This window comes from Gallinula chloropus (genome assembly GCF_964237585.1).
Source record: "Gallinula chloropus genome assembly, chromosome: 13".
NCBI classification, from domain to species: Eukaryota; Metazoa; Chordata; class Aves; order Gruiformes; family Rallidae; genus Gallinula; species Gallinula chloropus.
Genome location: NC_140098.1, coordinates 3755045 through 3780022, shown reverse-complemented (window position 1 = coordinate 3780022; position 24978 = coordinate 3755045). Strand labels below are relative to the sequence as shown.

The 24978-nt window shown below is 36.9% G+C and overlaps 1 protein-coding gene across 1 annotated transcript in view; it reads right to left on the bottom strand.

The window, feature by feature from the left end:
• Positions 1–24978, bottom strand: part of LOC311196527 (transcription initiation factor TFIID subunit 4-like) — a gene marked incomplete at both ends in the record, with an annotated part of 142084 nt that overhangs the window by 44340 nt on the left and 72766 nt on the right. Inside the window, one exon of the mRNA XM_084270107.1 lies at positions 23394–23450. Coding sequence (XP_084126233.1) covers positions 23394–23450 — 57 coding nt within the window. The remainder of the gene's footprint in view (positions 1–23393; positions 23451–24978) is intronic.

Below are 24978 nucleotides of genomic sequence, written 5' to 3'. Positions count from 1 at the left end.
ACCCTTTTACATTTTTATGCAACTTCAATATAAAATTATGTACAAATACACATCACATTTATCTAGAGCATAAAATAATTTCCTAAATACAAAAAAGAAATGTGGAAAAATATCTAAATAATAGTGCAAAGGTCTATACATACTTCTCTTTGCCAACTCATATTAGGTTTTTAGCTCAAATATCTTTGGCTCTCTTCCAGATTAAATGCCAGTTAGACAGTCCTGCCCGCTTACCCTTTCAAGGTAGATAGCAACAGTGGTGAGCTCTAATCATTTACAAAGGTCATGATCGGAAGCTAGCCCGTAAGCAGTCATTTAAAATTCGATTGATCCCTATTTGTAGTCAGGGAAAGAAAATGGACATTTCAGCTGTATTGTAATTATGAGGCTTCAAGGCAACTGTAAATAGATGTGCAAATCCAGATACTGGCAAATACCTTAGAGAAGAAATTATTACTATAGTATAACATATATCCAGGAAAGGTTGAAGATAAAACTGCATATAAAAAAAGATCAATCATCTTTTTGCTAATTTGCCATGCTTGCCAGCCTATAAGGGTTATCACAATTATCAGAAGTCTGATGAATATTTAAGTGAGGGCCAACTGGCTTAGAGTGATCTCAGACGAAGTTGTAAAGTAGATGGCTTCACAGAATAAGAAATTTTGCACCAGAGTAAGTATTCGTTTCCTGGGAGGTGCAGATCAGAAATATAGTCTGGGAGATAACTATTATCATGCAAACATTATTATAAGAGTACCTCATCCAAAGGCACCATTTTCAAACCAACAGTAAGCTAATACTTACCTGGCTCTTTGTACTACCTGTACTGCAGTACAGTGATCACTGCAGGATGTAATATAAGAACATCATGCCTCTCAAAAGTATTTTTCTTTTGCACATGCTAACTGTAAAGCAAAACTTAGAATGTCTCTGAATTCCACCTAGTGGGACAAATCCTGCCCTTCATTTGAAACCTCCAAAGTGTCTTGTGCTGTCTTACCAAACAAACTTGTAACAGACTCAAGAGTCTGCAGAAGGGTTTGCACTTGTTTATTCCTCAGGCTCCTTGGCATTACAGAATCAGACTGGTTTGGGTTGGAAGGGACCTTAAAGTCCATCCAGTTCCAAGCCCCTGCCATGGGCAGGGACACTCTCCACTAGCCCAGGCTGCCAAAAACCCCCATCCAACCTGGCCTTGAACACTTTTTTTTTTTTTTTTAATTCAATGAGAACAGCTAAAGGTATTTTCACCAACCTCTCATTTAGTACATGACAGGATACCTGGCTCAGCTGATGAACCCAAAGGAGCCGGGCTCTGCCCTACTAGGACTGGGTGAACACCAGAAAGACCTTGCCCTTCACTTCCCTGGATACCTCACCCTGCTTCACTCAGCTTGTCTATCTGGGCTATAAGCTCTCCAGACATGGATCCTCCTGTACTATGTGCCTTACTTCTCATCTAGGCCCAGTGGGACTAATAGACACTACTTCAATACAAGTAAGGAATATGGTGCCAGGTACAAAAACTCCAGACAAAACCCTGAATGCAGTTCCTGATACTGGTATTACAGTGCTCATCTTGGAATACTACAATGAAAAGGACAACTTTCTTATGTAAACATTAATGAATGTTGGTCAAAACATCAAATACATCAATCACGTGCATCAGGAATAAGATCACAGTATCCTTAGTGTTGTACAAAATAAGGGCTGAAGTGCTGAAATGCTTGGTTGATATTACATTACACAAATTCTCATCAATCTTTGAAGAATTAGTTATCAAGATTTTTTAAAAAACTCACCTGAAAGCAGAGGATCATAAAATTACGTTTAAAAATAATCAAAAGAATTATGATCCTGATACCAATTACCAACAGAGACATTCATCTGGCAGTGGTTACTGTATTCCAGCTGGCTTAAGGGAACATCTTTGCACAGTCACTATTAACTAACAATTTGCTTACAATAAAACATCTTTGCAGTTTATGGATACTTGCTAGAAGACATTTGACAAGGTTCCTGGATATTATTTCACATCCCAGAGCAAACTAACTGCCATTTTTGGCTTCTTCATTCCAACTTTCTCTTCTTTCTGTCTTGAAGTCACATACTTCTGCTTTTTCATACCTTACATCAGATTATCTGTACCAAACCCCTTTCCTACTCATCAACTGATTCTCCATCAGAAATGTTATCCCCAATCATAATCTTGGTTTAAAAAAAAAAGCTATATCTTGGCTTTGTATCAAAAGAAGGGGGCACTGAACCTTTCATGGAGACATCTACGCATGAAATGTGGCTGCTAACATCTGCAAGAGGAGCTTTTCAAAAGGAATGCCACGGAGACATGAACTACTTCTAACAGTCATAAAACCTGATATGGTTATTGCAGATACCTTGCAAGAAGTTTAGGAGTAGCCAAACTGTTTTGTGTGAGTTGTACACTTAGTGTAGATTTACTCACTCTGCTTTGATGTCAACAGAGATAGCTTAAGTTGCACCTCTTGTTTCACTAGATGCCAAATGCACAATGCTGACCAGCGGAGGCTCTTTTGCCCAGTGTACTCTGGAACCCTATTCTCTTCATCAAGAGGAAATGATGCTGCAACCAGTTTTTCATACATTTCTGAAGTCATCATCCTCTAAATTCTCAGCATCAAGAATAACGTGAATTAAATGTAGCCATCTTCAATGCTCTAAAATTACTCTTAAAAGTACCTGGGAAACTAAAGGTACTTAAGCCTCTTACTTTGATCAATTGTATTTTAAAGAATGCAAGCAACCTATTATAACAATATAATTTATCTACTAAATAAGCCAGTTAATACTTTCTGGGTATTTAAACAAATGAAGCACCTGTTAGCAACTATACATCCTGATAAAATAAATTTCCTGTTAATTAACATGATTTAGCAGAAATGAATCCAACTCATTACCTCAACCAACAAGCCATTTGAGATAGCTGCACTCATTCACATTCATTTTCATACCGGACTGCTGATGCAATATCATTCTTTAACTTGCCTTCACCACAATTAATATGGACATATTTATCAATAGCATATTTAAATTTCTGCCCTCTGGGAAGGAAGCAGTGCTCCATTCAGAACCACACCAATCAAAAACAATTAACTTTTTTGAAAGTCAAAATATTTATCTAAAACACAAATATTCCAGTATATCATACAAGAAAAATGCTTACAAATGAGATGCTAGTCCTTGCTCTTTATCTGATACCAATTTATTTTTAGCATGCCACCTACTTACTGAGAGGTATCTTATTACTTAAGTTAAAGAGGTCTCTTTGATGAAAAGTGCAGTATCAGAATTAAGCACCGATATTATTTGACACCAGGAAACTTTCTTCTTTGTGATGCTGACATAACATTAAAACTGCTGAAAGAAAATTACTTCGCAGCTTTATTAAACTGAACAACAGAGGTTCTAAAACGTTAGTTTGTTTTCCTTAGATCATTATTTGTTATGATACATTTAGGTATTTCAGAAAGAAGTGCCACAAGCCATATGCCACAAGGAAGACAGCCATATGTCTGTCTGAAGTATCAGCATTAGATCTTAAAAATCTAGATTTAATAACTTCCAAAAAACCAAGACAGCACTTATTCACAGCATGTTTTGTAAGTAATTTTGCAACAGAAACCAAGCATTTACTTGAGCCCCTTTTTGCTTTAAGCCTTTTCTGCACTACAAACCATTGTGAGAAGAGTCATTGAATAAATATATGGTGTGATTTTTTCTTCTTAGATTGCTAAGAAACATCAGTTGTGGCAGTCCAAAGAACTAGAAGAAACTACCTGTTCCACAGATGAGCATGGATTCTTTTTCAAGGCTTAAGAATTAAACCCCCCATACGTTACTCTAACTGGTATTCCAATAATCACAGGTAACAGTGATGGTTATTTCCCACTTTTCTCCAAGAGCAACTAAATGAAAAGTAAATTCAAGGAAATTATGGCTAGAGAAATAGATTCTGTGGATTTGCTCAAGGTATGAATTTGGTAATTCAATTGTAAAATAAATGCTAGATATTTGGCATGAACACTTGCAGATCTAAAGTCAGACACCTTCTCCAATCCAGAAAATTAAATGGCCTAGCAGTGGCTGTGATCTGCATAGTCAGGACAGGATTCTTCCTCTTCAGCAAGCACAAAAGCAGATCTCCCACGAGAAAAAAGTCTGTTAATGTCAGCTATGCAAACACCCCAGTGAATCTCACTTGTTCACCTGAATCCACAGGAAAAGGGAATGTCAAACAGCAAATGAGGCACTGCACTACTCATCAGAAAGACAGGATTTGTTCAAAACCATGAGAAAATAGCATCTTGAAAAGGTGGTGAAATGTGCTCCAAACAGAGAGCAAACCCTAATCAAACTGAAGTTAGCTTTGTTTAAAGCCGAGATGTAGATGGAAAAGGGGTCTGAGCTGTAATTGCTATGGAGTGTGCTAAGAGAAAGTTCCTTCAATATGATCTGGAAGTAAGAGGATGACTGGAACTCCGACAATTCAAGTCTATATATGAATACCTTCAAAAATAGAAGGGAGAAAAGGGAGTGGCATCACATGAGACAGAAAAAGGTCAAGGAGGTGCTTCTCTACCTACAGGCGGAAGTCAAGGATGTTTTCTGGCCTGGAAGGAAAACAACCTGGTGACAGAGAGACGATTATGAAGAAAGAAGAGCTTGTGAAAGGAGGCATGTTTAAATACTGTCAATATAGGATTTGATAAGGGAATAAAAACTGAGTTATAAAAGCTTCTGTAGTCACAAAGCCAACTCAGCCCACAAAGACCTAGACATTGGCTACTTACAATTCCCAATATAGTTCAGAAATACTGCCTGAAAAGAAAAGAGGACAGAGAAGGAGCTAAAAACACCACAGAAGCTATAAATTTTGACAGACTGTAGACCACAATCAAGAATGAAGACAGCCAGGAATGAATTTCAAACAGGAAACTGGCAATGGAGAGCACTAAATGGCAGAAAAGTTTGATGAAAGTAAGATCATATAAACAATGATTTAAGCATTGATTTCTAGCCAATAGGCATCAGTGGAGATCCTTCCTACCTCTGCGATGGATGGCTTAATTCCTGATAACAGGGTCATATGCTGGGAAAAGCTTGTCTTAATTGATGGTTCTGCGACATGTATCTATCAGTCTCAGACAGTGATTACACCCCCTGGAAAAACATCTCTTTTGCCGAGGAGAGCCTGAAATGTGGAACCATTACACATGTCCTAGGATGTCCACAACAGAAGGTGCAATTAAAAAATGAAACTCATTAAAAATGCTGGCAGTAGCCTCAACAAGTACAGGACAATGATGAAGAAGGATCAGTACACCAGTGAAGTTCAGAGAGAGAGGCGTGAAGAACACGTAACGTCTGCAGAACCCCCATGCTATGCTTCTGCCTCTCACTCACATTACCGAAGTCTCTAAAGGTCAGAACTTCTACAGCAATGGCATGCTGACTGCTAAGGAACTGGTCCACAGCCGTTAATGTTTAGAAGCAGCACTGCAATTACCTAGTATCAGAGGAGTTTTATACATGTAATAGCAAATCATACACCGAACACTCTCTGAGACTTTCATACATTCACAGCTCTGCCAAGTTGTCTCTAATATTCTTCAGCACAAAGCTGGATGCTACTTCTCCACATGCGTTCACCCCGAACTCAGTAATCATCACTAGCAATGGTTGAACTTCTATTTGAAGTAGATCAAGATTTTACTTTACTGAAAAAGGTGTGTGTGTTGGTTTTTTCTTTTTCTTTTCCTTTCCCACACACTTTTAACAACAGTCAAAAATTATTGCATAGTGTTTGAAAAAAACACCCTGGGCAAAGACTAAGCTGGAAACATTTCAGCCCCCAAGATGAATGTTTCTCAAAATAATGAGCATCTGAATACGGTTCTGGAACCTTAACTGGGGTACTTTTGACCAAGTCTCTTTCTTATAACAGACATTTATTTTTATTATATCTAATTTCATTATGTTTTAGAAGCTTACTCAAATTTTCTATTAACATTTGCCCTGTTACTTTCAACACAATATACTTCAAACTTCTGATACAAAATGCAAGGTGCATTCTGCACTTTTTTTTCTGAAGAAAAGTCTTAATTGTCATTTTCTCAAGTCATGTACATTACATAGTTAAATGCAATTTTAAAAATAATTATCAGTAAATGACAATTTCATCTCCTTACTACTCAAGACCTTATGCTGTCTGAACTAATTCATATATAATCGTCGTCATAGGTATCTATGAACTATTTTTTGTTAATTCTGTACATTCTCAGTTGGTTTTCCTTTTTGATTTTCCAAATGCAATGCACTATTTTAGTTTAACGTAAAACCATTTATTTCTGCAACTCTCCAACCACTGTCCCTTAAGCTACATATTCCTATCTGTAGTATACATGTAACAACTAGGTTGTTTAAGAAAGTTATCCCTCAAATTCCTCTGAAAGAGTTCAACATAATGGGGTTCTTTGTCCTTCCAGCAACCTTAATCATTATTTTCTTTGTTTCTCAAAAACTGTGTTGGAGCTTCAGCACATTTTGTCTGGCTTTGGAATACTATTCCTTCTCTAATAGCACCAGTTCCAGGTTATTATATACTAATAGTATACATTGTATACTATTATATACACACCTATTTTAACCCTTGCTATTTATTATTTATGGCATTTGGTAGATTTGCTGATGCAAACTGAGCAAAGGGTTTCTGAGCCAGAGACAACTGGCAGGATCAGCATTACTAGAGCTAGTAACTTTCTGAGATGTTGGTAACTTACTTGTAGTAAGATCAGAAAAAGCGCTGAAAGAATTTCCCTATTTTATGTTATCAGCCCTAATTTTATTTTGGTGCAATGCAAACTGGACAATTATATGTTTTCTTAAACTGTTGTTCAAAGGAAATGAGACATATGTGCCATGTAAATATGGCCTGTAAGAACATCAGTCAAAAATCTCCTGAATTCAGACACAGGCGACAGAAGACTCCTCACTCAGGGCACTGGTGAGGAAGCCCAGTTAATCTCTTTCCCAGGTCCTGTGTTAATCTAAATGAGGTTTACTATCCTCCCAAGATGGTTAGGATGTTCTCACTTCATATGGGATACAGGGGGAAATGGCCAGCCCCTTTTCAGTGCTCTGTGGAGACAGGACAAGGGGCAATGGCTGCAAGTTGGAGCACAGGAAGTTCCACACCAACATGTGGAAGAACTTTTACACAGTGAGGGTGACAGAGCCCTGGGACAGGCTGCCCAGGGAGGTTGTGGAGTCTCCCTCTCCAAAGATATTCCAGACCTGTCTGGACACCTATCTGTGCAATATGAGCTGAGGACCCTGCTTTGGCAGGGGGGTTGGACCCGATGATCTCTCGAGGTCCCTTCCGACCCCTGTGATTCTGTCATTCTTCCTGAAGTGAGACACCGTGCAAGGGCTCTGAAACCGATGCTTTAATGAAAAGTAGGGAATAAAACATATAGTGAAAACCTGCATGAAACACGGTTTTAACTAGAGTTACAAACGAGTTCCAAAAGCAGCAAACTTACTGAGCTGTGGCTTTAGCTAGGAAGGTCTGACAGAAAGACAGGGATAATGGGAGCTAACTCAACGAAGAGAAGTGAGGAGATCAGCTTTGCTTTTTTAAAATCACGCACTGGAAAATACAAAGCTCGGATGCACCTCACAGCTAAGCTTTCCATCAGCTCCCCATGCTTGCAGCTGGAGTGCATGCAGTAACTCCCAAAGGCTATGCTGTCCGCTGTGACACAGCGTTGAAGGTTGTACTACAATATGAATCAACTGCTCTGTTTTGCAGATGGTGAAGTATCCCTGAAATAAACATTTCTGAAAATACTCTTTAAGGAATCCTTCACTGTATCTGAGTAATGCAACAACTACTTGGACAGTGACAACTCTCCATGGCTGCTACGACATTGTGCTACTACTATGACACTCCAATCAAGAGTTTTATCTACATGATCTCTGGGCATCACCAGTTTCAATAGCATAGCATAACACAGCCTTTTTTACTTTTATGTCTATTCCATCTCTGGCACATGCTTGAAATCAGAAATAATTAAGAACTAGTACACTAGAACTGTACCAGAAATATGGGGAAAGTATGTTCTTGGTTAGTGCATCACTAGAGTCAACTGAAGACTGAGGTACGTAGGAAGACCTCAGCTTTGTGGAAGAGTGACAGAAAGTCACAGTATAAAACCTCCAGTCTGAAATATTTACCAAAAAATATTCTTTTGAAAAATGGGGAAAATTTCTCTGCCTATATACCAGCACCAAAAACTTGACAATAGTGGAGATTTTAAGTGTGTTTAATATACTAGTTAATCAGAAATTCTGGTAAGAAGCTTTATGGAACTAGATAATTCCAAAAGAAATGCTCAGATTTTGACACCAATCCTCTACCGTTCTTATGGGAAATCTGCATCTTGAAACTGCCAGCCTCATTTGAGGGAATGAGGCAAATGTAGCAATCTACTAAAAATCATTTGCCTGTAATAAGTAATTTTAATCAAATAGTTGGAGAGAATGGCATTGGAGTTAATTTCTGGAGTGTCATAAACAGATGGGGAATGTGTGGTGTAGAGACTGGTTGTGCACTTAGAACGCAATTTCCTTTCCTGCAGTCTGGATTGTGGTTTGATCAAGTCTAAGTGACATGACAAAAACAATTTTAATTTATTCTGAAACTATATTCAACTAAAAAATATACACTACAGCGGGCATGCTACTCTATTCAAAAGTGAGATTTGAGGCAGAGCAGTATCAGGAACAAAAATAGCCAGACGCCCACCTTCTTCTCCCCGTTACGGGTTGTGGGGCTACTGCTGGGGGTTCACTTGCAAAATGGAATTTCCACTGGGGATGCAAAACAAGCTCAAAATTTAAATAATCTACATCTTTTCTATTTTAGATTTAACTATAGCAAAAGTGCTACTGCTCATTTCTCCTGCAGATCAAGGCAACAACATACCACAGTGTGGGGACAAAATATTTCAAGCAATTTTTCATACATTGACAAGTAGTAAATTAGGGAACCTTGTAAGTACAATACAGTAGTCATCCCCTTCTATTGATCACATATAATTTACATCTTACAAAGATGTGAATTCTTGCATTCTCACTCCACAAGGAAAATCTCAATGATTTATTCATTTCAAATAAAAAATAGAAGGTAGATGAGAAGAATTACTTCACAGGCTGTAGCTTTCTCAGGGCACTAGTGCTAGGCTCTTCTTTCGCACTGCCCGAAGGGCCTTTGTGTGCAAGTCCCTCTAATTAACAAGGTGAATCATGCAGCAGTTCCCTAATTAGTGAACATGACAAGCCAATGGAAACAAGCAGACAGACCTGGCGTACAGATATGGTCAACAAAAGGCACAGCAACACACCAGTAAAAAAAAAATGTATATTTCATGTAAATAAAATAAAGCAAGTAAGAGAACTAGTGTAATACCTAATTTCCCTTTTCACGTTTTAGGCTTATTCCTCATTTATTGCAGATAATAAATGAGGACATAATAAATCAATGTTTCCAACTGCAAGTTACACCGCCTCTCCAAAATCAAAGAGTAGATATCCCTATACAAGCAAGCATCTGCTTAAGGGGCATTATTTGTTTTCTCATTTTTCTGTTTTAAAGAACTGCAGTTACGTTTAGCTTGGTAGTTTAAGGATCCCTTAATTCTACTCAAAATTTTTTCCTCAAATCCTTTTTCACAAGGGGTGAAACGAGTGCAATAGTTGCCTTATTTTTGTGACACTATAAAAATGCCTATGTCCCCAATATACAACAATTTCTAAGTTTTGGGTAAGGATAAATAAATAATAAAAGTGAATAATCAAAGAATCAGATTTGCATAAAAAAGGAAATGAGATGATCTAAAATGTACCTCCTTACATTAATCTTTTCAAGCAAAATATTTTTCATCTTTCGCTATTCCTTCTGCTTTTCCCAAAAATAATCTCCCCATCTCCAAAACAACACATGGGGGGTGTTAATTAATTTTCAATTTATTGCAAATTGAACCTTTGATTTAGAGTTTAATGATCCTTCAACATATCAGAATTCTAAAATGTGTGCCACCAACAGCAGAATAAATTCTTCAGATAAAAATTCCACTATACTCTTTGCTCTCTATTCTTTGGCACATTGTAGTGAGGAAAGCTACAGATTATCCCCTCGTCGTCCTCACAATCTTGAAAACAACTATTTCTGACTTTCCTCTTCTAATTGGGTAAAATTTCCTCATGTTCTAAAACTGATGTTCAAAATACTGATGTCTTAAAAAAAACCAAACCCAAAAAACCCCTCACTTTTCTGACCAGCCCAATTTTAAAGATACAGAATTAAAATACTGTCCTCTCCGTACTGATGGTTCTGCGCACCTTTAAAGGCTTCTTTTTTGCTGTAAATTTGAAGACTATATAACGATGTCCTATTATAGAACTGCTTAACTGTTTCAAAGCACTTTTAAATTCAGTGGAAAAATTTCCAATAAGTACTATCACAGATCATGAGCAGCAAGCTGAAATCACTACAAGCTATTTGCTGCGGTCTTTTTTTCCCCCTTCTTAGTGCATGTGAACTTCCTCTAACTTCTCTTAGATCCCACTCAGCCGTTCTTAGGACAGTGCAGAACAGCTTTACACACAGCCTGAGAAGTACCCTCTTTTAACATCAAGGCACAACAGATAATCTGCTAACAACTGAACTATGATCTACCATATGCACAGAGGAAGTATTCAGCAAACAACCTGTCACAAACGCTTATTGTTTCAGTAACCAACTCACCAAAGGACTTTGCTTTATAAAATATGTTACAAACTCTGGCACACAATTTATTATCAAAGACAGCTGTAATTAAATGTGAAACTACTGCAAAAAGAAAACAGATTCGGTGCATTAAAAAGCTTTACATTCTTCTTTGCATCTTAAATAACAAAATCAAAGTGAGGAGACTGGGAAAATACGCTAAATATGCAAACCCAGAAATTAATGCAAAGTCACAAAAATTTTATTTGATTTTTTCAAATAAATGGTAAACACAAACACAAGTAATTTAATATATATATTTAATGACAAAAATATTTTGCATTTAAGTAAAAAAGTTAAGTGTAGCTGGTAACAATAAATCTTAATTGTCCACAGGAGATGTTTATATATGAGATTGTATCTAGTAGCAGAGGGACAAATTCTGTTTTGAATACTGCTACTGATGTCAATAGTTACTCCAGAGTTACAATGGTGTGACAGAGAAGAATTCAATTTCCAGTATTTTATACATGAGGAATGCACTTTTAAAAAGTGACAGAGGCAAAAATGCACCAAGAGGCAAACAAGGCAAAAATAAAAATCTCTGAGACAAAACAGTCAGATCATTCTTGTATTTGCCACACAGCCTACCACATGTTCTCAGCATTGCAAATGTTGGCATCCCTGCTAAGGCAGACATTTTCTTCTCCCTCAGATTTAGGGGGTTTGTTTTTCACATTTCAGTACTAACCAGAAATAATCTCTCTACATAGATAGATGGACAGATGAGCATTTTTTACTCAGGAATTATTTTTAATGCCTCTGTTAAAATCACCTGAGGATATTTATGAAATGTACATCTCTGATTTTTTCTTTCTTTTGCACAGCTGAACAAATCACAGAAATGATCATACATTGTTCTGTTCACAGAATCAACTGATATATTTAAGAAACTATGTATGCTACGTTATCTAAAATGCAAAATATTTAAATATCCATTAGAATTGCTCTATATCCTAAACAGAAAAAACCACAGAGCAGAACGCTACCGCATATTGCTGGAACCCTGCACCTTCTACTGAGCACCATGACTGCACGCAACACACAGAAATCCAGTTCAACAGCAATGTGTATTTTACCTCTAAGTGGATGACTGAGATTAAACTCTGACAAAACTGGGATTAACAACTAGTCTCAGAGAACTGTGCTAGAGTGTCTCACGACCTGATGTTCCTTTTCTCCTCTGAGAAGCGGTATCTCGAGTATAATCCACATTATTGTTCAATTTCTGCATCCTAAAATAAGGCACAAGTTTTCAATTTGAGACTAAACTAGAGAAGTTTATAGGGTTAGCTAGCATGGCTGCCTGTTCTCTATCTGTTTTCCGTGCAAGCTGGAGGTCTCATCACTCTACCTCACAGTGACCTAGACATTAAAAAAAGGTCAAAAAAGCTATGAAATGCAAACACTTTATATTCTTAGAGGAGGGAAAAAAAATTCTGTGTTTAAGGTTTCTGACACATCCTAGTAAATAATGGATTCCCTGAGCATATTACTTATGGAAAAACTGGGAACTGCTAAAGACAGAACATTATTAACATAGAGAATAATTTTGTCAAATACTGAATTTACTCTTCCTCAAATTAGGAAACTGAAAGTGTTTTACTTAATTAAACAGCAGCATATACAGTCAAGTACTAACGTATATTTGATAACCTTTTTAATTTTTACCTGTTACAGTGAGACATAGGAGATATATATTCTACAGGTACCCTAGTCTGAGGAGCCTATCTCCTTTCTCCAGACCTGGCAGATGTCCATTAGAGCCACAAAGTAACGGGCTGCCTTAAGACTAAGGACTCCTTTTGAAAATATAGATTGATTTTTTCTGGAATTTAAAGCTAGATATTGAAAAGAAACATAATTATCCTATTTCTCATAAAAATATGCTCTGTTCTCACCAATCTCACTTCTATTATATTTCTCATAAAGTGAACATTCTCCCCATCTCCTGTCTTCCCATACACAAATAACACCCAAATTCAGTCTTTTTTCCCATTTTGAACATTTGACACCTTCCTAAAGCTTACTTGACTTGTCTGATGTGGTTGCCAGATATGAGCACTTCTTCCAGGACAGATTCTTAAAATTACTGTTATTATCACTACTTTTTGGGAAATTAATGTATTTTCATGAATCTTGATAACTAAATACAACTTTTGGCCATTTAAGGTGACAACCCCTCTAAAAACTGATGATATGTCAAAAAAGAAGATAAATAGAAACCCTCAGAAATCTACGTTGTTTTACTTTTGTTTCAAGAATATAAAGTGTCTGTTCTGAACATGAATAGATTTGCTAGTGCAAAGGGAAAGGAGACAAAAGTGGTAAGGAAGCCTATTCTACTTCGGATTGGTTATTGACTCTGCACAGTCACGCAAAAATCTAAATAAACCTATGAATTCTAATTGCATCATACTGTTTTTCAGCTCACTTCAATCCTACAGATACAGAGATAGCAGTTTTAGGGAAGCTGTAACACCTCAGTGTGCATCAACACAAGTATGTAACACACTCCCCCATTCCAGAAAATCCCATTTGCATCTTTTTGACCATTTCCATGGAAATCTAGGAGTTAACCACCAATTCAGCAACAATTTTCAACACTAAATGAATACAAAAAAAGTCTTACAAATCATTACTCAGCTGCCTAATATCATCAAAAATACATTAATACCTTTCAGGTGTTTACATTTTGACATAAACATATCTACCTTTAATAAACACATACTTGAGGGAAAAAGCGACCATCCTGTTTACATTGTGAATGGCAATAATACATTTTTATTTATTTAAAAAATTAATATTACTAAAGGGAAACACATTTTTCAGATGATGGTCTGCAGTATCTCATTATTCAACTGAGATGATGTAACTATCAGGAGACACTTTCACAGGCTGACACAGATGTATTTTTAAGGGCAAGACTCAACTAAAAATACTCAGTAGATGCCAACACACCTTTCATGACTTCTACATGTCACTGACTGGCCACCTGGCTTGAAGATTAGAAGAGCATGCATAAATGTTTAGTATTTACTAAGTCAAAACTGACACTTCTTACCCTACCTTTAATGCTATGAAATATTCCTTAAAGCTCTACCACAATCAACTACCTGAAAATGACAAGGCTGATGTTCTCATTACTCCACAATAAATAACATACATATGTAAGTACATAAACTGTCACATCCCAGCAGAGAAACACAGGAGAAGCTGACAAACCTTGCAGGAAAATTACAGCATACCTTTACAAAGCAGATTTGCAAAATCAGATTATTTATTTGTATCTGACTTTACGATCTGCTAAATATAATATTCTTCATGAGAACCGTGAAAATTCGTGTCTTGTATATAAATTAGTTGGGAGATACACAGAAGTATTCATGCACATTTATCAAGCCTCAAAGATGTGCTGGCAAGGAAGTTTTAAATTTCTCTTTTTAAAATTTTACTATAACGGTTCCAACTTCAGCTTTAACTCTGCTCCCATGAACTCTTTCATCTTCCACTAACAGGCTCGGGAAAAAAGAAGTAAAAAAAATGTCAGATTTTAAGAAATGCAGTGTTTCTACACAGTGTGTGCATTTCGAACGAGGTCCTGTCACCTAGAGGCGACAGAACAAGCTCACACCCCTCCAGACTGCAGCCGGGGAGTAGATGTGGGGTCGGTGGGTAGACAGATCTTTGTATGTGGGTCTCGCACAAAGCAGAGACTGAAGATTTGCCAGCAGGAGGTATGCAGCTGATCGCTGATGGCCAGCTGCCCGCTGCCGGTGCAATGTGCAGCACCCAGACTGAGTGGGCAGAGGAACAGAAGATTTAGTAGGTGCGTCTCAATCCCCTTAGGTTACATCATGTGACGCGGAGCGCCCGGAGGAACTGGGGGCAGATGAAAGCTGGCAGCTGTGTGCCGCCTCGGGCGCTCCGAGGCTGCCAAACAGGGCTTACAAACATGTTAGCTCAGCGGCAGAATTAAAGCCCTCACTCAGGTTTATTTTGGAGTAAGAAACCCATGTGCATGCAGGGGATGGGGGGAAAACTTGCCCCGCGGGCTGAAGCCCAAGTACACCTTGACCTCTCCTTGCAAGCCTCTATATTGCAGGGCAGGCTTGACTAAGGGACCAAAAACATCTAAATAATAATTTAGATCGTTGTCCAAGCAACCTCCTCCGTGTCTGACAAGCTGACACAGCTGACATTTGCTGCCCTCTACTTCTTAAATAGGCAGGCATATTCTAAAGTCTGAAGCGCTATTATTTTGCCCGATCAGCAGGGAAGTAAATCTGTTGCAGGGGTCAGACACAACAGTTATGTGGTTTTTCCACGGGCACAGCTTGCTCCAAATGAAAGTTCTGGGGGTTTTGGGGGGTAGTTCTTTTTCTTTGCCAGAGTGACAAAGGAAGAGAACTGGAAATTCAGTCTTGACATCTTCCTCGCAGAAACTGCTCTGATATGTATCTCTCCACAGGTATATAATTAGATATATAAGAAGGATTTTTAAAATCTTCCAGAAGAGGAAGCACCATTGCATGCATTCTTCACTGCCTCTCCTGCAACCTCTGGGTGCAACTGTCAGACCTGAGGAGAGGCAAAGCCAAACCACTCTTATCGCGGATCTCACACCACCACGGCGGAAGAGAACAGTTCCCTTATCTGTTCACTGAGCTCTGTTGTCTGGGCACCCAAAAGTGATTAGGAAAAGGAGGCTGCCACTCACCACTTATTTAGCAGTGCCTCAAAATCCAAAAGCAGCAGCACTGGTCACTCCTACAGGCGTGGAAGGAAAACCGCAGGGGAGCTGAAGGGCTGAAGGGCACTGTTACTTCTCTGGGGAGCAACAGTCAGACCCCACCTTCAGAGAATTCATCTTACAAGAGAAAATTTCTGATGGTGTACTGAAGTCACCTTCAGCTTCAGAAATTCTTTACAAAAAGCTTATAACATTCTAAACCCAAGATCTGGAAATTTACATCTAACTAGTTGTGTTGCTTTATAATGAATGATTTTGTTTTAACAAACTTTTATTAGGCAGTACTCCACTGGAGTGTATGCAATCTGGCAGAAAACGTAAACTGCAAGGATGGATTTCTCCTCCCCTGACTCCTTATCCAATGTAGGAAAAAAAAAATCCATTAGTTAGAGCAGAATATGTATCCGGTATTGCTCTTTTGGAAATAAACACAAAACGGATATACCTCACAACAGAGCTAAGCTCCTGTGAGGAAAATGAGACTCATTTTCAAACTAGTTTTATTTGAAAATTAGAGTGATCTTAAAATTTTAGTGGGAAAGGTGAGAAAAGAAGTAAAAATCCCCAAAAGAAAACCCAGCTCTTACAAATGTATAACTGTATAAAACTCTTGTTTAATGTCCTGAAATTCTCAGAGTGCCACATGAAAACTTTTTGGTAGCAACATAAGACAATTACTGTGTTTCATTTGCATACGTAGCTGCTAATGTCTCAAACAGTGGATTGCATCAATACAAATACAACTGTCATACAGAATCTAAGGAAATTACACTGCTGCTGTGTTAATTGAAGGCCATTCTTCCAGGGTCACTTTTACCCTGAGATGAGACAGCAGCTGAACAATGCCTGACTAGACAGCTCACTTCCTTGTTCCCTTATCACACACACCTGTCCCGTTTTGGTTTGCATTGGCCCCCACTCTCCAAGGTGTGCAACCTCATTTATCTGTGCTTGTAAGCACCCTACATACAATGTCTCACAAATCTGACACAGGTCTTCTTTGCAAAGTAGCACAGCACATCATACCATACCAATGATGCTTCTCACATTGAACTAGTACATAACTCTAGTGAGGAAGTAAACGAAGTTCTAAGAATTTGTTTTTCTGATAGCAAGTATAAACAAACATAAAAAGTGTTCTTACTTTATATTATAAAGATGCATCAAGTACAAAAATAGTTTGTTACTTAAGAAAGGCCATGTATTTAGCTCATATATCAGTAAAACAGCATTTGCTTTCAGAATGCTAAGAACCACAGTCACAACAAATAAGCATTTGTGTTAACTAAACCAGAGCTAGGCAGTGTATGACACAAAAATCATGCATCACTGTGGAATGCCACCAATATGATTTTGTAGAAGGAAATCTTTCAGTCGGACAGGACTGGATTTAATATCTATTTCTGCCAGACTAATGAGGTAATCTTGGGTTAGAGAAAAGACAAAAAAAAAAATATCTATCCCTTGACTCAACTCTAATTGGTATACATTGTACCCAAGCAGGAATAAACAAATTTCACTCAGTTGGAAATATACTATGGGCATTCCTTTGATCCCCTGGCATTACCCAGTTTTCTGACTCTCCGTACGCCAAGGGTGACATCACACTTCATCTTCAGCCAAACAACTGCCATCACTTCTGTTCTAAGCACATGAAAACAGGTTGGAAGTATCATGATCTTCAATTTTACACAGAGCTTCGCCAAACATTCTGCTGAGTAGTAAGACTACTACCCCATGACAGGGTAATAATTTACCCTTGAAAACACAGGAAATCTTTTTGCAAAACCCACTGTCTTTAAATTAATAATGAAGTTTTGAAGATCTAAACAGCAAGATTCAGACACAACAAATCTATCACTCACTACAGATCTTTTTTCTTCAGCAGCAATATTTGCATATGCAAATATAATACTGTTCCTTTCCTGTCCTCCTCAGTTCACTATCAACTCCAGTGATCAGAATTTGTGACTGGTGTCATAAATACCCGTATATCTGAAGTAATACCTACTCAATAGGTGAAAAAAATAGAGTTAACACAGAAGCAGCAAGTTTCGTAACACAGCAGGATTGCCATGAAAGTATTCTGACTGGTGACAGACAGGACCACTTCGCTCTGAGATGCAAGGTTAATACTAACATTTGAAGTCCCTGCAGCAATATTATAACTTCAGGAAAATGCTGTACTCTTCAAGCCAAATCCATGGCAGTGTTGCATGAGCTTAAACAGTACCAAAATAGCCTAAGTATTTTCTAAATGATTTTTCTGGGTACAAAAAACAGACCTGTGACAAAGGGAGAGTGTAAGCAAAGTGACTCTTACCTAACCTTCTACATGTATTGACAAAAATGCTTGCATTCCTTCTGCATCACAGCTATAGCATTGGTAACCTGATGCAGAAACCTATACAACTGAGAAACATCCGAAACAACTCAGTTCTGAGGAATTGTTATTGCCTAAACGTTGTGCTATCATTACTTCATATATCATATTCCTAGCTGTTCCTTCTTTCTACCTACTGACCCTCAAATGGGTTAGAGAGCTAAGTGGAAATTTAATTTAAACTTATTTCTGTCCATTTCTCAGTGGAATGTTTTATAAGAATCCTTTTTAAGACAAGATTGTTGCTTTTGAATCAATATTTTTATGTCAGGCATGATGAAATAGAAAAATTCTTTAGACTTCTAATCACAAGAGATACTGCATTACTAGTATAATCTTTAAAGGCTTTAGCTTTGCTAAAAAGGTGAATAAATGAACTTACCAAGACAAACAAAATCCTTTCAATATACTTTTAATTTTCAGTAATGCCTTATGAAAACTGGGATAACTGCAATAAACTATTATTTAAATATTTTTAAAGAAACCACTCCTACTGTGTTGAAAAATAAACATTAACACGGTGACAAGAAATTATTTAAGAGTAGAATAATTTTCATAATCCAATTGTTATATGGTGTTGAAGTTGCAGGAGTACTGCTAAGACTAATCACCTTTTTACATGGCACTGTTAGAGTCATGTAAGATATACATCTTATAAGGTACATGTTTAATTATTATTTTTAAGTAAGAGAAGGATCCTATGGCTTCTTACAGAACTTTGCTTGATAACAGTCCAGGCATTTTTGTGCAAATAACTCAGAAAAGAATACAGATTGAAATCTAAAACTTAGCTGAGATTCTCATTACAGAAGACATTGCAGGCACAGAGGATGACAGTACCCACGCAGAGTGCTACCACAATGCTGCAGTGAATACAACTCCTTCTGGGAGTAGGGAAAAAACTTGCCTCTGGTCTGCTTACGCAAGAACTAGGTACACAAAGCTCCTAGCTAGTGTAATTGTCACAACAGCAAACTGCTTAAATACATATATCACAGTTAAAGGACTTTATCTGATCCTAGAAGGATGGGTTATCTGTGCCGATAAAGAAAGGTAAAGGGTTGTCTTCTCTCTTCCCTTGAAATCTGCAAGGCATCTATACTGTGAATATCAACAGGTCTGAGATTTCACTTGCATGGTTAATGAGTATATTTGAGAATACATTCAACTGAGTGTTATCTAAACTGATCTAGGTCCTGGATACATGCCCAGACATTTATGGTGTCTGGTTTAAGTTTTTATTATTATGCAATATTCTTGGTTGGTGATGACACAAAGATTTTAACCAAGTTTATCTTTCATGATCAAACTTAGCTACTTGACTTTTAAATTAAAAGATTTTTAGCCAACAGACACTGAAAACACAGAAAAACATCCATGACAGAATTAGGCTCTTACCTTCCCTGTCTTTCTTTCAAATGTTTTATATTATTGAATTCTAGGTGTTGACTCATTCCTAATCTTGATCTATTCCTGCCATTGGTTATATGGTCTGGTTTATGTCTTATTTAATGAACCTTTTTAATGGAAATTAGAGAACTCAATTATTTTAACTTACATGTGTGACTTTCCATTCTTCCAACAGACTACACAGTGTTTTCTAGAAAACGTGATTTTGAAAGCTTCAACCGTGTACTACTATTCAGTAGACACTGAGCACAAACGATGGTATTTCTTACATTAAGTCATACTAAGAGTCAAACATTTCAGAATTCAGGTTACAAAACAATGTAACAAGTAACAGCTGAAGAGCAGCATTTTCCCTGAAATAGTCTCATTGGAAAATATTTTTCATTAGTTTATTAAACAGGTTTACCGTTAAAACAATCATATCATGTCTGCTGACAAAATGCTGCACCAATTTAAAAGTGTGAAAGTAAATGGAGAGTATTAAGCAATATAAACCCCCCACAGGCACATTCTCCTACTGCTTTCACTCAAGTTCATTTGAAACAGGTTAATGCTAAAGCAAAATAAGTCAAACAAGTAAGAGTGGGTTTGCACTGCCTTTTAACTAAAACAGTGCTAGCGTCTGTGTGAGTGAAACCTGACTGTTATGTCTAGTCTGCCATAACAGCATATGGAGATGGACTTTCTGTTTGTTTTGGTATTTAAACACAAATTAAACTTGATTTATGCCCATTTGGTTTAAGCAATATGCAGAGTGGTTTGAAGACCGGCTAATAAATGGAGTAAGAAAGCATTACAGAACAAAACATAAAATAATCATCACTGTACCAAATTCATTTTTAAAGTGTGTTCAAAGGACCTAGTGATCTCTCTGTACATTTTCTTGATGACAGCAATAAGCAAGAAGGGGACTTCTTAATGGTAGAAGTTCTGTGAAAGAAATGGAACTAATGCTTTTTCTTTTTAAATTAGGAAGAAAACCAGAGCATTAGTGAATGAAAGACTCCAAAAAATCCATAAAGGAGAATGTTTTGGAACAAATACCTTTTGCTAGTCTTCTTCCCCACCAGCTCTATTATCCTTATGTTGGTACCTTTATTTTCCATTCCAAGACAATGGTTTCTAGAGTTCATTCAATGTTTTGAATAAAAGTTTTTACTTAAGCATTTGGAAAACTTTCTTGAAGACTTTAAACATTTCCTTTGGTATTTTACTTTTCCCCTCTGACTTTTATCCTCATTAAGTATCTTGGGCTATATTCTCTTTATCAGAGTTGAGATATTGGTTACATTTGGGTTTAGATATTCATCCATTTCTATCTGGCAGGGAACCAGAGTGTAGTATTGATCACACTCTCTTTGGAAGAGGATGGTTCCAGACTGCCTGGTCTCCACAAGGAATGGAGTGGTGTCACTGTTCAAAAACAGACGCACTGTGAAGTCTGAAGCATTATCTGTTTCCAGAGCATAACAACAAAATTACCAGCTGTTTTGCCAATATGAAAAAACAAACTATCTGACAATCATATAATTAAACAAGTAACACAAGCTAAAAATGCAGAGATTTCTTGGATGCCCTTTTTGTGCTTTTTAAAAGACTACCTAGGTAGCCACTTAACTACCGGCCAGAAGAGTATCTGAGCAACAAGGTCTTCAGGCAATATTCAAGACAGGGAAATCATGGAAACACATCTTCAAATGCAGCTTATTATCAAAGCTGACAGTATTATATTCATCAGCTTATACAAAACCTGGAAGAAACCCAATTTCTCTCTCAGTTATGGGTCATATGCACATTCAAGTGTAGCCCAGCTGGCAGTGAGGGTTTGAAATTTTTTACGTTTTTGTAGGAGTTGATTAAAAACTTTTAATTTTAAATAACAAAGCCATGCCAAAGATACTCTATCTAATCAACCTTTTATATTATAAAATAAGTTATTTTTTATTTTGGCAGCACCAATACAATTTGAGAGAAGAGCATATATTCAGTATCCAATGGAGAAAAAAAATTAACAATATTAAACAAAAGTCTTACCAGCCCCACTTTTCTGCTCCCCTTTGCAAAAGTAATTGCAAAAAAGTACATTTTTATTGAATAAATTTGAATATTTTGGGTGAAAGTCTCTAAACTAGTTGAAGAGCGAGCTTTAAAACACTAATTACTAAAAACAGAAACATGTTTGTATTTCTTATGGTTTCAAATATGTAGAATGAAATTCAACTTCAGAGAGAGGCATGGTGCCAGAAAATTATACACTTTCATTAGAAGGATGGGAAAAAAGGCAGGGCTAACACACAAAAGAATGGGGTGCAGCACTCAAACAGAAAACATAGAGTGTTCTTTCTGCATTTACTCAAACAAGTTATCATACCCAGGACCACCACTACTTTAAAGTCACATACTGGTTCAGTCTAAGCATTTTTAACTAGGTTACCACCAAAATATTTGCTACCTCTTACTAATACCCCTATTACCATTGCTCAGAAGGCATTTCATACACTTTCTTTTATTCACGTCAGCACTGTGTCACTCCCTCTAGTGGGTAACAAACACAGCTTACATGTACAACCTGAATTTTCATACAAGGGAACAGTACTCCTGCAGCTAAAAGCAACCACACAGGCTGTAGTGTAAAAAACACCGTTTCACTCTGACCATCAGAAAATGTGTTTTTACCAGCCCCACTGTTTGCTTTTGCTTATCCAAGTCTCCAATGGCCAAAAAAGAAGTAGAATGAATGCAAATATCATGACAGCAAGAAATACATTTATTTCTGACTCACTTTCATTTCCAGTAGAATGGTAGTTTTAGTTCTCAACTCAACAGCAAGTTTTGCCTACCATCAATTACTTTCAAAAACTGATTCTTCCTTTACATACATTAAACTCAAGTAGTATTAAAATCCTGTGTCTTCTCCTGTGAAATAACTTGATTACTCTATTGCATTTGAATACTTGCTTGACAAACCCAGCTCCAGAAACACTAAGGCACAGCTTAAGGTTTACAAGAACTCATTTCAGCAAATCTTACTACATAATCACCTAATGCAGAAAAAGACAAAACTCAAGCCTGTATGTGGATTTTTTTGACTGTTAGATATCTGAGACCTGTATAGCTAACGGACCCATAGACCTCTGCCGACAGGGAAACAACAGGAAGAACAGGTCAATACAAAATAACTTGTTAGATGCATTTTTATGTATGTATTAGCCTGTAATGTATAATTATTACTTTCTAATACATGTATCCAAAGAAGTTAGCTTAAAGACACCCCAATACAACAGCATATGTTCACTGGAAATGACATTGCTTATTTTTAACAACAGGAATGACTTTCAACTGATACATCTTTTAGTCTTTCTAATTGATTTGAGTTACAACCCAGTCCTAAACTGTGAGGTGCCTTCAGCAAAGGACAGCCACTCTCATCCATGGGAAATTAAGGATTAAAGTACTCAGTAGTTCACAAATTGTTTCTCTTAGAATAACATATCAAAACTTCACCTGAAATTATTTGATAATTTTTAAGTGACTGTAATTTACACTGGTGAGTAAATAGTCCAGCGAACCACACCGTAGAGAAAATGACTGGCAATTACAGTACTTTAAAGACTGTTACCAGAACAAAATTGTCAAGTAACACATTTCTAAAAAAGTGACATTTTACAAAAAGACAAAGGCATATATTTTTCACTAAAATCTAATGCTGCTGTCATCAACAACCCAACAAAAGCTACAGCTACCTAAAATGGAAATGAAAATGTAATGTATGGAAATATTCTCTTACAAAATCTCCTTAGGCTTCACATGTATTAATGTATTAGTTTGCAAACATTAAGATCAAAGGCAAAGCAACAAATACATCCTAAAAAGTTTTTAGTCAGATTTTTATTAACGATATACAAGTAGCAAGGCATAAAAAATTAATATGTTCAAGCCTTGAAATGTCAAGTGTAATGATCTCTAGCTCTGCTTACCTCCTTTGCTTTTTGTTTCAGTCTAGCTTGCTCTGGGTCTTCTTGCCTTGAGCGACTCTACATGTTTAAAAAAAAATGGGGAAAAAAGGTTAACAGATGGTTTAAGAACCCCTCATCTGTTGCAGTAAGTTAAAAAATAGCAAAGAAAGGGGAACAGGATACAAGGTGTCAAAGATGGGATGCTTAAATTCATAGAAGTGCCATTTCAAACCCGTAGGCCTCACCCGAAAGACTGTTAAATATTCAGTTGTAAATAAGATATATCCTAGATCTAAATGAAAAAAACAAAAAACCCACCCAAAACCCCCAACATGTTCTTGTCAATCCTTATGTTCCCATACAGGTTTAGATTTCAAATATTTAATACAAACAAATCCAAGCATCCAAGAGTAGAAGGGATCCCCTTTCCATTATCTGATCTTTTTATTTAAAGTCCTTATAGTCACTTATTTTAAAATAATTTGCTGCTTGTAACTAAGCCTTTGGTAGCTTTTGGTAGAGAATGTGAAGAAAACAGTTGTAAGGTGACCCTCTCTAAAAGAAATCTTTGTAAGAAAGATGTTACTATCTGTATGAGATGACTTTGAGTACAGCACAGAAACACACACAAGTTGAACATGTTCATGCACTACTGATACTAATCTTGTGAGTTTAAAAGTGAAGAAATATTGGCCAATGGCAACTGTCATATTTCTCTTCAAAAGCAGCAACAACAGCTCTAAGCCCCATTCAGAGTAACTGTTCAATTGCAGTAACAACCCACAACAGTACATGTCTTCAGATACAGACTGTTTTACAACCATATGTTCAAACAAGTAAATCCTTATTTGTGCTCACTAAAATTGATGGAATTCAAAACTCAAGAGGTAGGTAATATATGCATTATACTTTTTTTAATTGCATGATGGGTCAGTATTCAGAAAAAGTTGCATAAAAAGTTGTAAGAAGCAGCAATAAAACTTGAGACATCCATGGAAAACTTGTTCCTGATACCTGAAAAACGTAATTGTTTTAGTTCAGTATTTCTTTGAGATTTAAAGTGATATAATCTACGCAGCTCCTAAAGGAATACCTATGCCCTCTCCCATCTATCTTTTTCTATCTCTTTCTATGCTGAAGACAGACCTGAAACTTGAAAGAATATGAGCTTGCAAACTTACATATGCTCAGGATTTTTTCCCATTGCTTGAATTTTTCATAACATATTCTATTCAGAAGTTAAAACCCAAAAAAGGGAGACAGGTTTTAAAGGTAAGGACACATGTAATATTATTGATATACCTGGAGAGAGCCTTGGTTATCACCTGGCAAACAGGTCATCAATGACACTGATTTCTCTACCCTTTGCTTCTCCTTTTCTTTCAGCAAATACAGGACACATGAAACACAGCGATGACAAAGCATGGCCAAATTAAACAATAATGAGATTTGTAGAAGATGTGTTTGACTCTTCCACTATGCACATTAGCTTCATCTTTCAGTGCCACCTACTAGTGATTTTGTACCTGTTAGCAAAAAAGGCAGTTTGACAGGATAGTGTCTGGAGCAAAGTAATGAGAAATTAGAATCTGTAGATAGCTAATGA